This window comes from Pseudophryne corroboree, chromosome 4, assembly GCF_028390025.1.
Source record: "Pseudophryne corroboree isolate aPseCor3 chromosome 4, aPseCor3.hap2, whole genome shotgun sequence".
Lineage (NCBI taxonomy): Eukaryota > Metazoa > Chordata > Amphibia > Anura > Myobatrachidae > Pseudophryne > Pseudophryne corroboree.
This window is the reverse complement of record NC_086447.1, coordinates 125,096,906-125,112,148: the sequence shown is the minus strand read 5'-3', so window position 1 is coordinate 125,112,148 and position 15,243 is coordinate 125,096,906. Positions and strand designations below refer to the sequence as shown.

Sequence of the window (15,243 nt, the reverse complement as noted above, 5' to 3'; positions counted from 1 at the left end):
TCCGGCGTGTACATCCTGATGACTGAGAAAGTCCGCTTCCCAATTCAGGACTCCCGGAATGAATATTGCCGATATGGCCGGTAGATGGCGTACCGCCCATTGCAGAATCCGTGAGACTTCCTTCACTGCGAAATGGCTTCGAGTGCCGCCTTGATGATTTATGTAAGCCACTGTGGTTGGCGTTGTCCGACTGTACTTGAACAGGACGGTTCTGAATTAAATGCTGGGCCAGGTTCAACGAATTGAAGACCGCCCGCAATTCCAGAATGTTGATCGAGAGGAGATCCACCGGCCCTGAAGGGAGTGTTGCTCCAGCACCGCGCCCCAACCTCTTAGACTGGCATCTGTCGTCAACAGTACCCAGTCGGATATCCAGAAGGGACGGCCCCTGCACAATCGTTGGTCCTGGAGCCACAAGTGCAGCGACAGACAGACCTCCGGAGTCAATGAGATCCTGTGAGACCTGATCCGGTGAGGCAGGCCGTCTCACTTGGCTAGAATCAGCCTCTGGAGAGGGCGAGAATGGAATTGAGCATACTCCACCATGTCGAATGCTGACACCATGAGGCCCAGCACCTGCATCGCCGAATGTATCGACACTTGCGGACGAGAAAGGAAGCAACGAATCCTGTCCTGAAGCTTCAGGACTTTCTCCTGGGACAAGAACAACCGCTGGTCGTGATTGTCCAATAGCGCTCCCAGGTGCACCATGCTCTGAGCAGGGACCAGGGAGGATTTCTTCCAGTTGATGAGCCACCCGTGGGCTTGTAGAAACCGGACAGTCATATCCAGATGATGTAGGAGAAGTTCTGGGGAATTTGCCAGGATCAACAAGTCGTCCAGATACGGCAGTATCCTGACTCCTTGACGGCGGAGTACCACCGTCATCACCGCCATAACTTTGGTGAAGACTCGCGGAGCCGTAGTTAAACCAAAAGGTTACGCCCGAAACTGGTAATGGAGGTTGCCAATCGCAAACCTCAGGTATTGCTGATGGGACACTGCTATAGGAACATGCAGGTAAGCATCCAGTATATCCAGGGAGACCATATAATCCCCAGGTTCCAAGGCCAGAACTATAGAGCGAAGGGTTTCCATACGGAACTTGGAAACTTTCACAAACCCGTTCAATGCCTTGAGATTGAGAATGGGCCGAGAGGACCCATTCGGTTTCGGGACTAGAAACAGCGGAGAATAGTAACCCCAGCCCCTCTGAGCACCTGTACTATGACTCCTGTATCCAGGAGGGTCTGTACCACCGAATGTAGAGTTTTGCCTTTGTCTGGTCCAACGGTTTTTGAAGGCAATGGCGTAACCTCGAGTGACGACTTCCCGTACCCAGGCATCTGAAGTGGTCTTCAACCATTCCTGGGTATACCCTAGAAGCCGGTCCCCCACCCTGGGATCCCCCAGGGGGAGGCCTGCCCCGTCATGCGGCAGGCTTATCCGTCTTGGAAGCTGGCTGACGGGCAGCCCAGGCTCTTTTGAGCTTCGGCTTACCAGGTTTAGAAGTGCGGGCCTGCTTGTTGTACGCCTGACCTTTTGCTTTACCTGAAGGACGAAAGGAAGTACCTTTAGCCTTCGACACAGAAGGAGCGGTACTTGGCAGATAGGCAGCAGCCAAGTCAGCCACTATCTTATTTAAGTCCTCCCCAAACAGAATATCTCCCTTGAAAGGGAGTACCTCCGGGGTTTTTCTAGAGTCCAGATCCACAGACCAGGATCTCAGCCACAATATCCGGCGAGCCAGGACTGATGTAGTAGAGGCCTTGGCTGCTAGAATACCGGCATCAGAAGTCGCCTCTTTAATATAGTGAGAAGCTGTGACAATATATGACAAGCATTGTCTAGCATGGTCAGAAGGGCCCATGCTTCAATAGCCTCTGCAGCCCATGTTGCTGCAATAGTGGGCCTTTATGCAGCACCCGTGAGGGTGTAAATCACTTTCAGACAACCCTCCACACGTTTATCTGTAGGCTCTTTTAGAGACGTGACGTAGTGACAGGTAGAGCAGAGGAAGCCACCATCCTAGCCACATGCGAGTCTATTGGAGGAGGCTTTTCCCAATTTTTAGACAGCTCTGGCGCGAGGGGATAGCGAGCCAGCATCTTCTTTTGAGGCACAAACTTCTTTCCCAGGTTTCCCCAGGGTTCCTGACGTATATCCACTAGGTGGTCAGAGTGAGGTAAAACTTGTTTAACCACCTTCTGACGCTTGAACCTATCTGGTTTCCTAGGAGGGACGGATGGCTCGGTATCATCCGTAATCTGTAGAATCAATTTAACAGCCTCCAAAAGATCTGGAACATCCACATGTGAACTACCCTCCCCATCAGCAGTATCTATGTCAGAATCTGTGGGGTCAGTGTAAGCGCCATCTTCATCAGACGAGGTGTCAGTGACAGCAGTGGATTGTGAGGAGGTAAGAGCTCGCTTAGAGAACCCCTTGGTCTTAGGCGAGCGTGGGTCAGACTTTTGGGTAGTCAAGGACTGGTTCAACTTCTTCAATTGCGCAGACAAGTTATCCGCCCACGGCGGGTTAGCTGCGGGGACCACATACGGTTGAACCGGCATAGGAGGTCCCATAGGGGGTGTTAGTTTAGTAACTAGCGTATTTAGAAGCGTGGAGAAAGTAGCCCACGGTGGGTCATTATGGACCCCCGTTGCTACAGTCCCACTGGGGGGGCAAAGAGCACCCAGAACCAGAGCCCGCAGCTGCTATATTCTCCTAATAGGGATCTGTGGCTTCAGCAACACCGGCAATGTGTTTAGCCCCAGAACCGTTACCTTCAGAAGCAGACATGATATAACTTGCAATATCAGGTAACACAGTACAATTGTCAGCAGCACAATACCTCATGCCCAAACCCCTGAGCAGTGTAGTCAGCACAAGTAGAGATACAGGAGAGATATGGTGACTAAAATCACAGAGAAAAATACGTATTAGAGTATATCTTGTGAATATCCTATATTATTATAAAACCTGACGCACCAAGCCCCCTCAGGTTATAGAATATAGGGATAGCAAGGTGAGTGAGAGGCACGCAATGGAAATCACTCAACAAGCTAATGCACACACATATAGTCACAGTAGTACAATGCAGAGGTTATTACCAACAATAATACTGCACTGGACCAGCTTATATATATATATCTCTATAATCAATAGATATAACAACTGGATGTATATCACAGGGTACTTGTACCAGAGAACCCTGACTAAATGCACTCTTTCTTAACTAACACTGTCTAATTGACATGTAGAATACTTAAGTGTCATGTAAAGTCACAGCGCTGACAACCAGGCGGCTTTACAAAGGAGTATTTGCCCAAGCAGTCCAAGGAACAGTGTAGGTGGGGAAATGGCGCCCAAACACTGACAGGGAGTGAGGGAGAGACATATATGCAGCTCCAGGGCGGGAACATTTACTGGAAATGTCGCCCTGGGGGAGGGGCTCCAGGTCTAAGCCTTATCCCCTCTGCTGGCAAAACTACCGGGTACTGCGGGCTACTTGTAAAAAGGTTTAGAGAGAAAACCTGACCTGCACCCATGCCCTGGTGATCTAGTGGGATCGCCTGTACTGCCACAGTGTCCACCGCCAGCGCGCTCGGCCCGCCTCCCACCGGCCGCGCCGGATTGCGATGAAGTGCGGGTCCCGCGACCGGGACCCACTTACCTCCTCCCGAAGTGCGGCCACGCGATCCCGGAGAGCCCCAGCCATGTGTGACTGACTTGGAAGAAAACCGGAGCCTCCTGCTGTAGGTACCCGGCAACCAGGGCGCGGGAGTGTACAGCGCCGCTGGGGGAGAGATGGAGCTGCAGCAGGTAATGTCTACTGACCTCTAACACAATCTATGCCTCTGCTGCAGCCCTTGCAGTCTTCTTTTTTCCTCAGAAAAAGCTTTTTCTAGAGCTGCTGTGAGCAGCTCTTCCTGTTACATGCTTGCACTGCAAGCACCAACTACAAACTGAGCTCCTGTGCACAGAGGCGGGGTGATATAGGAGGCGGCGCTATGCATCTTGGGAAGAAGGTCAAAGCTTTTGAGCCTGTTGGTGCTTCGGAACAAGATCCTACTCTACACCCCAATGTCTATCCTTGTGGAGCCCAGAGTACCCCGCAGCAGAAATAGAGATTCAGCTCACATGCCCTCACCATTCGCCCACAAAAGTGTACTCTGTCCCAAATCATGCAGGATGATACTGATCCTGATACATCAGATCCAGAGGAGGGTGAGGTGGATGCGAGTGGGGGGGATGCTGTCCTGTCACGGGATTCAGGACAGAGGAGGTAGAGGAGGAATCTCACGGGATTCAGGACAGAGGAGGAATCTTGTTTTAATACTAAAAAATCAGCTACTTTTCCAGCTTCAAAGGAATTGAATGCCCTCTTTGAAGAGGCTTGGGTAAACCCTGACAAGAAATTTCAGATCCCTAAAAGGTTGATTTCTTCCTTTCCCTTTCCATTAGATGATAGGAAGAAATGGGAGAACCCGCCGATTGTGGACGCATCGGTGTCCAGGTTGTCGCGTAAGATAGTCTTACCAGTTCCCGGAACTGCGTCCTTAAAAGATGCGGCTGACTGCAAGATTGAGACCACTCTCAAATCTTTATACACGACGGCGGGGGTGGCCCAGAGACCCACTATTGCTTGTGCATGGATCACTAGGGCCATCACTAAATGGTCGGGTAACCTAATTGATGGTTTAGATTCCTTAACCAGAGACAATATTATTTTACTCCTACAGCATATCCAGGACTCTGCCATGGCAGTGTCAGCACGTAGGGGATTGTGGCTACGCCAGTGGACTGCGGACTCCAGGAAAGGAGTGGAAAATCTGCCTTTCACAGGAGAGGTCCTGTTCGTGGATGAACTGGATAAGCTAATATCCAAGGCTACGGCAGGTAAGTCTACATACCTTCCTTCCGCAGCTACCCCGGCTAGGAAAGCCTACTCTGCAGTCCTTTCGGACGGCTAAATTCAAGGGAAAATCCAAGGGTTCTTCTGCAGCCTTCAAAGGGAATAGAAGTAAGTTGAACGTCAGATTTTAGCCCGGAAAGGCATTCCGAACAAGGTTATTCCAACCCTGATCCAAGCTAGGAAATGGGTAACGTCTAAACATTACCACCGTATTTGGAAAAAGTATGTCTCGTGGTGTAAAAACAGGAAATTTCCTGCAGTGGAATTTCAACTGGGACGCTTTTTCTCCTTTTTCTACAGTCAGGTGTGGATGTGGGCCTATGTTTGGGCTCCTTGAAAGTCCAGATTTCAGCCTTGTCCATTTTCTTCCAGAAACAATTGGCTTCTCTTCCTGAGGTTCAGACATTCTTGAAGGGTGTTCTGCACATCCAACCGCCCTTTGTGCTTCCCACGGCACCTTGGGATCTTAAAGTGGTGTTGCAGTTTCTGCAATCGGACTGGTTTGAACCTTTACAGGAGGTTGACGTTAAGTTTCTTACGTGGAAGACTGTTACCCTGTTGGCCTTGGCTTATGCAAGGCGTGTGTCCGAACTGGGGGCCCTGTCTCACAAAAGCCCCTACTTGGTTTTTCATGAGGATAGAGCTGAACTCAGAACTCGTCAGCAATCTCTTCCTAAGGTGGTGTCTGCGTTTCATATCAACCAACCTATTGTGGTTCCGGTGCTTACTGACAACTATGCTACCTCAAAGTCCCTGGATGTTGTGAGGGCTTTGAAGATCCACATGGAGAGGTCAGCTCGTCACAGAAAATCTGACTCGTATCTTGCTTCAAAGTAGTCTATTGCTCGCTGGATCAGGCTTACTATCCAGCAGGCTTATTCATCGGCAGGATTGCCGGTTCCTAAAGTACAGGCCCACTCTATTAGGTCAGTGGGTTCTTCCTGGGCGGCTGCCCGGGGTGTCTTGGCTTTACAGCTTTGCCGAGCAGCTACTTGATCAGGATCGAACACGTTTGCCAAGTTCTACAAGTTCGATACTTTGGCTTCTGAGGACCTTCAGTTTGGTCAATCAGTTCTGCAGGAACCTCGGCACTCTCCCACCCGGTTTGGGAGCTTTGGTACATCCCCATGGTACTAATGTGAACCCCAGCATCCACTTGGACGTAAGAGAAAATAGGATTTTAATTACCTACCGGTAAATCCTTTTCTCGTAGTCCGTAGAGGATACTGGGCGCCCGCCCAGTGCTTAGTTTTTCTGCACTGTTACTTGGTTAAGTATTATTGTTGGTTCAGTCGTTGCGGTTCCTGTTCAAGTTTGGTTAGCATGGCTTTCCTCTTGTTTGTGTGTGCTGGTTCGAATCTCACCACTGTTCAGTTAAATCCTTCTCTCGAAGTATGTCCTTCTCCTCGGGCACAGTTTCTAGACTGCGTCTGGTAGGAGGGGCATAGAGGGAGGAGCCCACCCACACTATTTATTTCTTAAAGTGCCCATGGCTCCTAGTGGACCTGTATATACCCCATGGTACTAATGTGGACCCCAGTATCCCCTACGGACTACGAGAAAAGAATTTACTGGTAGGTAATAAAAATCCTATTATTGTTAAGCGCATCAGCAGACATGTACACCAGATATATTGTTTCATTTGCCTGTGTGTACGGCAACCGCCCGCTGACCCGTATGCTGGCCGCAGTAACCACCATCGGTGGCATTACAGCCGGTTCCTGTGGCAGGGCATATCGGTCGGTCAGTGGGTATACCGTGTGGCGTACTTACAATTTTGGCCAAACGGTAAGTTTGTATACTTTGTGGCCTACTTACCATATTGGTCGGTAAGTGTGTATACTGTGTGGCATACATTACTTACAATATTGGTCAGTCGAAGAGTGTGTATACTGTGTGGCATACTTACCATATTGGTCAGTCAGTCAGCTGGATGGCCGGACGGCCAATCCATCACTAAAGTGTGTACCCAGCCTTACTGCTCGCTCACCTTGGTGACCAGATTGCATACAGATTAGTTTGTCTGTCACCAGTATGAAGAACCAGGTCTACTTACCTGGCCAGTGTAAGGTGTAGATCACGCTGTGTGATCTTGCACAAATAAATTCATCTATACGTCAAATGCCTAATGGTAATTAGCTAGTTCATACATAAACTTTAATGATCGTGTTACTGTATTGCAGCATTAAATGCTGGCCGTGGGAAAGTGCTTGTTTTCTTGCTCCTACCATTCTCTGTATACAGTCCCCTATCTATGTACCTGTAGCCGTTACTAATGATTTCTGTTATCCTTGATGCTGAATGAAAGTGTACGACCTATAAGGTGAAAGTGTTTTTAGGTACAAAGATTGATCCAATCAGGAGGCTATCACTAAGAGCCAAGGTTAATGCAAGGTAGGGATGGCCATCGGTGGATTATCCATTGATGGTTACCATCAATGGTACCATTGATGGATAACCTCGATGGTGGGAAACCATCTATAAAGGAACCATTGAGCATTTGAGCAAGTTCCGGGCCAATCAGGATCCGGGGGCGTGGCTTTGTGGAGTCAGTGGGTGGAGCTATGCTTTGTGTCCCCGAAACCCTGGAGAGAAAAATAATTATGAAACCTTCTGGTTCTCCCCCATCGATGGTAAAAGTAGTTACCATCTGTCATAGACCATTGATTTTAAATCATCGATAGTGGATGGCCAACCCTAATGTAAGATCCTTGGGACTGCAGAGGGTTTTTGCAAGATCAAGAAGATGGGAATCGATCAGGTGCAATTAGCTGTAGGCACATGTACTGTAAGTGTCTCGTTGGCAATTCTGGCCTTGTCTGCGCTGGTATATGCTTTGCTGGTGTGTGTTTTAAATAATAAAGTAAATCTAATTACATAGTGTCCTTGTAGAGGTATAACACATTTATTTTCACCTTTGCTTTGTTGAAATGCTCAGTTCATATCGTATGGAGCAACGTCTCATGTCAGCGCTTCTCACTGGTCTATAGTGCTGACATAAAGAGGAGTGGGGGCTGTTAGTATGCTATTACAACCAGAGCCGGATTAAAAGGGGGGGGAGGGGGATACGTTACCCTGGGACCCCCAAATCTCAGGGGCACCCCTTGCCGGACCAAGGCTGCTCTCCTCACAGACATCTCTGATCACCAGAGCTCTCTGCTTTGAAAACATTGTTGCAAAGTCACACACAGCCGAGGGAGCTGCGTGTGCGTGTGTGTGTGTATACAGGTCAAGACGTTAAGAGGAAAATAAAAAAATAAAATCAGACACTGAAGGCTACATATTATATTTTATTGTCAATATGGTTAACATTTTATCATACTGCTTTCTGTATAAAAACATGCACTTTGAGGGGTATTTAGGCATACAGCATGAATGAGCCCACATAAATTATATATATATATATATATATATATTTTCAATAAGACCATGTAAAAATATTTCAAATAAGCACCTCTAAGGTCCTTATTTCTTTCTTTTTCTTTTTACATCCCAGCTAAACATTCTTCAAATGTTCTGTACGAAATGTATTCTATACTCTAGAGCTAGGTGGTGCTAGAGAGCAGTTCCTGAAATATTAAAAGTACATCTACAGTATGAGGGAAGCTTGTGACAGCCCATGTTTTATGTGCGTGTGCTAGGAACACTTTAAAAAAAAAAAAACACATTAATTAAATCACAGATATTCTCTCCAGCAATAAAAACATATCTAGAATAGAACACAAAAACAAGGCCAAAAGAAGTCATAGCACTTAACGTGTACCCTTTTGCCTACAGTATGAGGCACGGTGGGCGCAGCCATGTTGTGATATGAACCACAATTCACAAGAATGCGGCCAATCGATTCACTAAAGAATAAGGCACCCAGCAGAATGCAGCCTATCAGGTCACTAGGAACTAGTGACATCACTGAGGCTCCTTGAAGCTGCACTCACACAAAATGGCTGTTGTCACTGTGTATAGGCTACAGGTACATTCAAATAAAACAAAAAGGTGTTTTTTTGTTTTTGTTTTCGGTGACTAATACTGAGGACTGGAGGGAGAACGTATAATTCAAGGTCTAGGCTTTTCCGTATAATATTAGCTCCAGACATTTCCATACATTCAAAAAGGAGGCTGGCAATGATATCACTTGTGAGTTAAAAGAAAAAAAAAATAGTGCGCCAGCCCCAAATACACCTCTACCCCTTAGACCTGGAGCTTAATGATGGAATAACCAAACTAATTTGACATATTTAGATTAAGGCATTCAGATTCTGGAAGATGATCCTGCAGTTACTGAGGCTTCACGACTGACTCCGCCCAGCACACGCATGCAATTTATTTATCATCCCTCTGTATGGGACTGGTGGAGGATTTAGACACTATGGCTTTTGTACATGTGCATAGTTGCAACTGCAGGTATTAGTCAAAGGAATACAAAAATAAAGGTTGCCCTTTTCACAAAGCCTCTTAGGGTACAGTACGATATAAATATATACACGGTATATCCGCTTTTCAATCAGGAGCTTGTTAGTTGGCCGCATCTGAGCTTTATGGAGCACCAAAACCACCGTGGAAGATGTCAGTTGTGTCGCCGGCACCCGCTTGTAGTCCAGATGTAGTGTAGATTCATCAGGAGCAAGGTCTGTGGAACCGGCGTCCGACTTCCCTGCTCACTGTCCTCGACTGACGGCTTTTCGTCTCCATCAGTGGTAAAAGCCACCTTTCAAAATGTAATAAAAAATTGCATTGCAAATTTGTGGGGAGGTTACCTGAGAGCTGTGAAGCGGAGCCAAGGGTATTCAATCCGGGGTATGGTTCTACTTATCCCAGTGACCTCTGACCACCCTGAGCATTCCAAAGCCACTTGTCAGGCAATACATTATTTTATTTTCCTCTTTTATATATTGCAGCAACAATTTTGTAAACCTCTGATATATATAGCACAGTTTCTTAGGACATATAGTAGTTTATTTTACAATTTTTGACATGTTAGCACACCGTGTTTTGCCTTCAGTCTTTTGTTTTTTTTAAATGGAAGAATCATCTTGAAATGGGAACTGCATTCACAGAAGGCAGTTAGCTGCAAGGCAAGGAGAGAAAAAACAATTAGCAACCAATAGAAGCTGCATGCTATGCACTGATGGAATAACTATATATGAGGAAATACACCAAGAACCTCAGTTTTTAGTCTTATAGTCGCTTACTTAAAACTGTAGTTTGGTTTTGCTTCGTTTTAGTCAAGATTTTGTCAGTGGAACTTTAGTCAACGTTTCAGTCATAACTTTTGCAAATAGTTTAATGATGCTGTAATGGATTTTGCTGAAGAACATTTCTCTAAAATTCCCTTGAGAAGTTTGCCTCCCTTTAACTATGCGTATAGTAATATAAGCACAGTAGGCTGAGAATGTGTTACATACTGAGTCTGACTTACTGCAGTACTCCCATATAGAATCTCCTCCATAGCAGGTTATATTTATTTTCTGTAAATAACTAAACACATAATTGTAATACCCTACTTCCAGTGTTACTTCCGACAAGGATTTTTTTTTTTTAAATGTAGTCGTAGTCGCTTTTTTTTAATTTGCTTTGTTTTAGTTAAGATTTAGGCGGGGAGCTTAGTTTTAATTTTAGTCGAATTGTAGGCCTGAAATAAATAATAGTCGACGAATACTTTTTGTCAAATTTTCATTGACAAAATGAACACTGGTTAAAGTAATTCCAGACTCCACTGACAACTGAATTTCAGAAGATGCTCTTAATGATTGTTGAAGGCTGCAACTAGGAGTTAAGGCTATATGCTTCAGCAGTCATGAGTCATTATAGTGTAACATTTAATATCACCGGCCTGAACAAGCTAAATTGAAGCAACTATCCTATATAATAAAGGGCTAATGCTGCTCCTCACCTCTATAGGGGGAACTCAAGTGTTTTGCACACCAGTGGCCACTCCAGCGGAGCAATTTAAGTGTTGCTGTTATGATATTCCGTCATTTGATGGGCTTGTAACAGGAACTACATAAATGAGCTAGTTTACAATCACTGCCATAATTTTCGGTTATATTATAGCAGAAAGCTGGTGTTCCGTATCCAGAATAAAAGCACCGTGTGTAACCACGTCAGATAAGACTGTAACATGATGCTGTATACACTACTGGGAGGAACAGGGAGAAATGTAGGAAAAACTCCTGACTAGATATATCAGTTATACCCTTTTCAGACAGAAAACCCGGCAAAAACCTGGCATTTCAGTGCCGTGTCGTGTTGCCTGGCTTTGTCCGACACCCCCAAACCACCCCCACCCCTTTCACACAGAGAAGCAAATTACTGGGTCAAGAATTTTGACCCAGGAATTTGCAGATCGACACGGGTATTTGACGGGTTGATATTCCCATGTCTCCAACCCTGGTAAATTCCTGGGTCGAAGTCCCGGGAATTTCAACCCCGGTTGGCCCTCACACGGAAAAGGTACCCATGTTTTTTTGTGCAATTACTGGGTAGAACTGCTTCACCCGGTAATTTCAGTTTCTGTGTGAAAGGGGTCTAACACATGCCAACTTGTGTCTGGCTTTCAAGTAAAAAATCCACAACACAGCAAAACCATCACACGCAAGAAACCAAGGTCACAGCAAATATAAGACATGCATTCTGTCTGTTATCTGAAGGGGAACAGGGAAAATCGAATTATGTAAAATAAAAAGTGTATAAAGAAAAAGATGAGACTGGCAATACAATAAACCATTACATAAACATGCGCTTATTCTTGGGGCATTTGATGAACACGCCTTTTTAGGTGCCTTAACCGCTATTTTATGTACAGAACCTACATGAATTTTAAAAGCTAGGAAACCACACAGAATCTATGATGTAAACTACACCTGTTGCCTGCAAAGACTGGAAAAGACCATGTACTAACGACCGTGCCTATTGATTCTCTAGGTCCTCAGTAGGCATGCGGAATGATGAACTGTGACAGGCTCCATGTAAATGGATATGGTAAACAGTAATGATTATTGGTTCCACCTAACACAATCACCGGCCCTGTTATGAGTAGGCTATAGGCGGACTTTAGACCCTCTAAGCCCCTTAATCTGGCCTTCGCTAGACACAAGTACAATTCTTCAAACCGGATGCACAATCCGCACACAAAACGCAGGCATGAAAAGATTGCACCAAATGCATCGATCAATCTCCACACCCAGTTACCCAGTGTCACTGCTTCAGAAATCAAAAACATCGTCCTCATCATCCTCAACATCATCAAGAGACCAGTCCCAGTCTTTAAAAGCCAGGTCAAGCAGTCTGCAATAGGAGTGTAGAGGTTTAAGAGAGAACGGCTAGTGAACAAACCCCTTCCGTATTCGGGTGGTACCTGTACTCCAGAACCAAAACCGAAGATATAGCAGTAATTTCAGCTAGTGCATGGGAGTAGTACTGGGAGCGGATATTGTATATAATAGGGTGGTATTATACGGCTTCATTCTACATGACAAGCTCGGAAATTACATAATCCAATAGCTCATTGCTGAAATGTTAGTAGTACCACAGTTTTCCACTAGGGGGAGGCAAGCTCCGACTGCAACTTGGACTACGGTCATCACTGTCTGAGTCTTATCTGTTGGATTGATCATGAATGAATGACGTTACCAGTGTTAGGCAAGTATGCTGTAAATAAAGTGTGATTGGGGGATCACACACACATCTCCCTTTTGCATAGAAGTCACATCGCAGTTTATCGCAAAGAAATGCATTTAAAAAGGAAACCACAGAAAAGACTTTTGCAAATGCCAACACTATTTCACAAAGAAAGCAGACAAAGGGAAACCGGTCATAAAAACTGGCATCTAATTTATACTGTCTACGCCATCACTGATCATCCACCTGACATACGGTCTGTAAAGATCATTAGGAATTTATCGGACAATCAGTTACAGTCTGACTACATAACAGTCAACGTACAAGTAGCTTTGGGGAAGTGATTTCATTATTCAACTCAGTAATACTCAGGATTGGTGAGGCATGACCACCTGACTGTGATATGTCACTACTACTGAGGGACGGAGAGAAAGGACAGCCTGAATAATGACTGACAGAGGGATATATATTTTCTCTTACGTCCTAGTGGATACTGGGGTCTTGTACTTTAGTAACATGGAGTATAGATCGGGTCCACTGGAGCCTGGCACTTTAAAAACCTTTAGTGTGTGTATGTGTGTGCTGGCTCCTCCCCTCTATGCCCCTCCTACCAGACCCAGTTTAGAAAAACGTGCCCGGAGGAGCCGGGTGCATTTCTCTGGAGCTCCAGAGTTTCCTTTGTTTTTAGTTTAGTTTATTATTATCAGGTAGTCCTGGTTGGCAACCAGTCTACCTGCTTTGTGGGACTTAGAGAGGGACCGAACCAACCTGAGGGTTAATGGTTCGTAATCCCAGCTGACATTGTTAGTATGTGTGCCCATACCAGCAGCTAGCTGCCACCCTCTAACAGATGCCGAAGTACAAGGTGCGGTGAGTGTTACACCAGGGTCCCGGTTAGCGGGTCCCCGGTGCAGTTTGGTGACAAGTCAAGCGGCGGTCACGGTCCCAGAGCTGCGGTGCCCACCGCGGACAAACTGGCTAAGGGCTGATGCCCCTCAGTGCTCACTGTCACAAAAAGGCTTTGTGTGTACAGTCTGCATATTATGATGTTATTTCTAACATAGCCAGTATAAACTACTGATCAGGGACCGCGCCATTACAGGGGGGCGGGGCTTCCCGGAGCAGGACCTGAGGCGGGAAGGCGCCATTTCCGGCTACTGCGGATCAAGGCTGCATGCACGTTCCTCCTCCAGAGACCCACGCTGCTACAGGACTCTGTGCTGGTACCAGAGGGTCATAGAAAGAGGGGAGCACGCCGGCGTTAGCACCGCTGCACTACTGTCATGTCATACACTCAGTTACACATTGCACTGACGTTTTCTGTTTGCTGGTGTCTGCTCCTCAGTGTTACTCCAGGGGCTCGCTAGGGTCTGTGTGGAGGTGTTGGTCAGTGGGCTGCACTGTTTGTACAGTTGTGTAAGATGTCTGTGGACATGGTAATGTGTGCTGCTTGTAACTCAACCCCGTCTTCAGCGGGGTCACTCATGTGTGAACAATGTTCCTTGTCTCCACAAGGTCACAGCTCACAGGCACCTGACTGGCTAGGTAGTTTTAAAAGCATGATTAAGAATGTTAATTCAGAATTAGCAGCAGCTAGAAAAGAGAGACAGGTGTTAAAACACTCTGTTGATTGTATGGCCAAAGCAGCAGATACCAAGAAGGCTTCTCAGCCCCCTCTAGTGGTTTCACAAACGCTCACTGACACAGGTGCTCCAGTCTGATTCTGATCAGCCCAATGTACATGATGACATAGGCGGATCCAGGGAAGGGGGGGGGGGGGGGCTTCTCGGGCCCGTGCAAAGTTATTTTTTACTTCTTTTTTTTTTTTCAAAAGGAGAACAGCAGCAGCACTACTGCTATTTCCGTCAGTCAGATTTGATAAAAGAGCCGGCAGGCACTAGGACCTGCCGCGGCTCTAACAACAAGTCCGTGTGGTAACCAATGGGGAGGCCCCCTGCTCACACCGAAACCTACCACCCCCACTGCCAGCCGGCCAGAGTCCAGCCCTGGCATGGGGTTCAAATGCCAGCATGGAGTAAGACTGTTACTTATGACGGCGTAGAAGGCTTCCTCCTCCACTTCCTTTACCACTATGCTAGGTGCAGTCAAACTCAGCCTCAACTTTGAGAAGGCGTGATTGTGCTGGGCTGTCCTGCAGACGTCTTATGCTGCTTGTTGGAGATCCAGCTATCTGCTTCTGCTAATCAAAGATGAGCAGTTCGTGTCCTGCAGTCTGAGTCTCAGTGCAGTGCCCAAAACAAGGTATGCTGCACCTGCCACCATCAACTAAAAACAATAATAATTATACTGTGCTGGGGTGCCTTCCAGGTTCCCATAACTAATGGAACAGGTGACCAACATATTAAGGCCCAATCAACCTTTTCATAAGGGTGAAACATTGGCAATAAACCAGCAAGGATGCGCTCCTACAGCCAATCATTACCTGATGGTGTATTCTGTGAGGCCACGACCCCTGTGATACCACACCCCTTTATCTGGGAGCACGCGTGCCTTCAGTGCATGTTACTATAACTATTACCGTTCCCCTATCATGGTGCCCCCCCCCTTTCATTTTCTTCTGGATCCACCCCTGCATGATGATGATACTCATCTTCGCTGTGAGAGAGGCTCTTCACATACTGGATCAGGAGTCAGAGCCAGATGAGGAGTTGTATTTTAATGTTAGACCAAAGACCTAAGTGTCTAAA

General features: G+C 46.4%; 1 protein-coding gene across 6 annotated transcripts in view; it reads right to left on the bottom strand.

The window, feature by feature from the left end:
- Positions 1-8,187: 8,187 nt before the first annotated feature.
- ROCK2 (Rho associated coiled-coil containing protein kinase 2) overlaps positions 8,188-15,243 on the bottom strand; it is a 345,550-nt gene continuing 338,494 nt past the window's right edge. For 3 of the 6 annotated variants that reach the window (XM_063915403.1, XM_063915407.1, XM_063915408.1), the window contains 2 exons: positions 12,107-12,202; positions 8,188-9,983 (listed from right to left, as the gene is read on the bottom strand). In XM_063915403.1, the coding sequence (XP_063771473.1) occupies positions 12,121-12,202 (82 nt within the window). In that variant the 3' untranslated portion in view covers positions 8,188-9,983; positions 12,107-12,120. Of the gene's footprint in view, positions 9,984-12,106; positions 12,203-15,243 lie in introns of those variants that run through there. The other 3 variants (XM_063915404.1, XM_063915406.1, XM_063915405.1) reach the window with 2 other exon arrangements.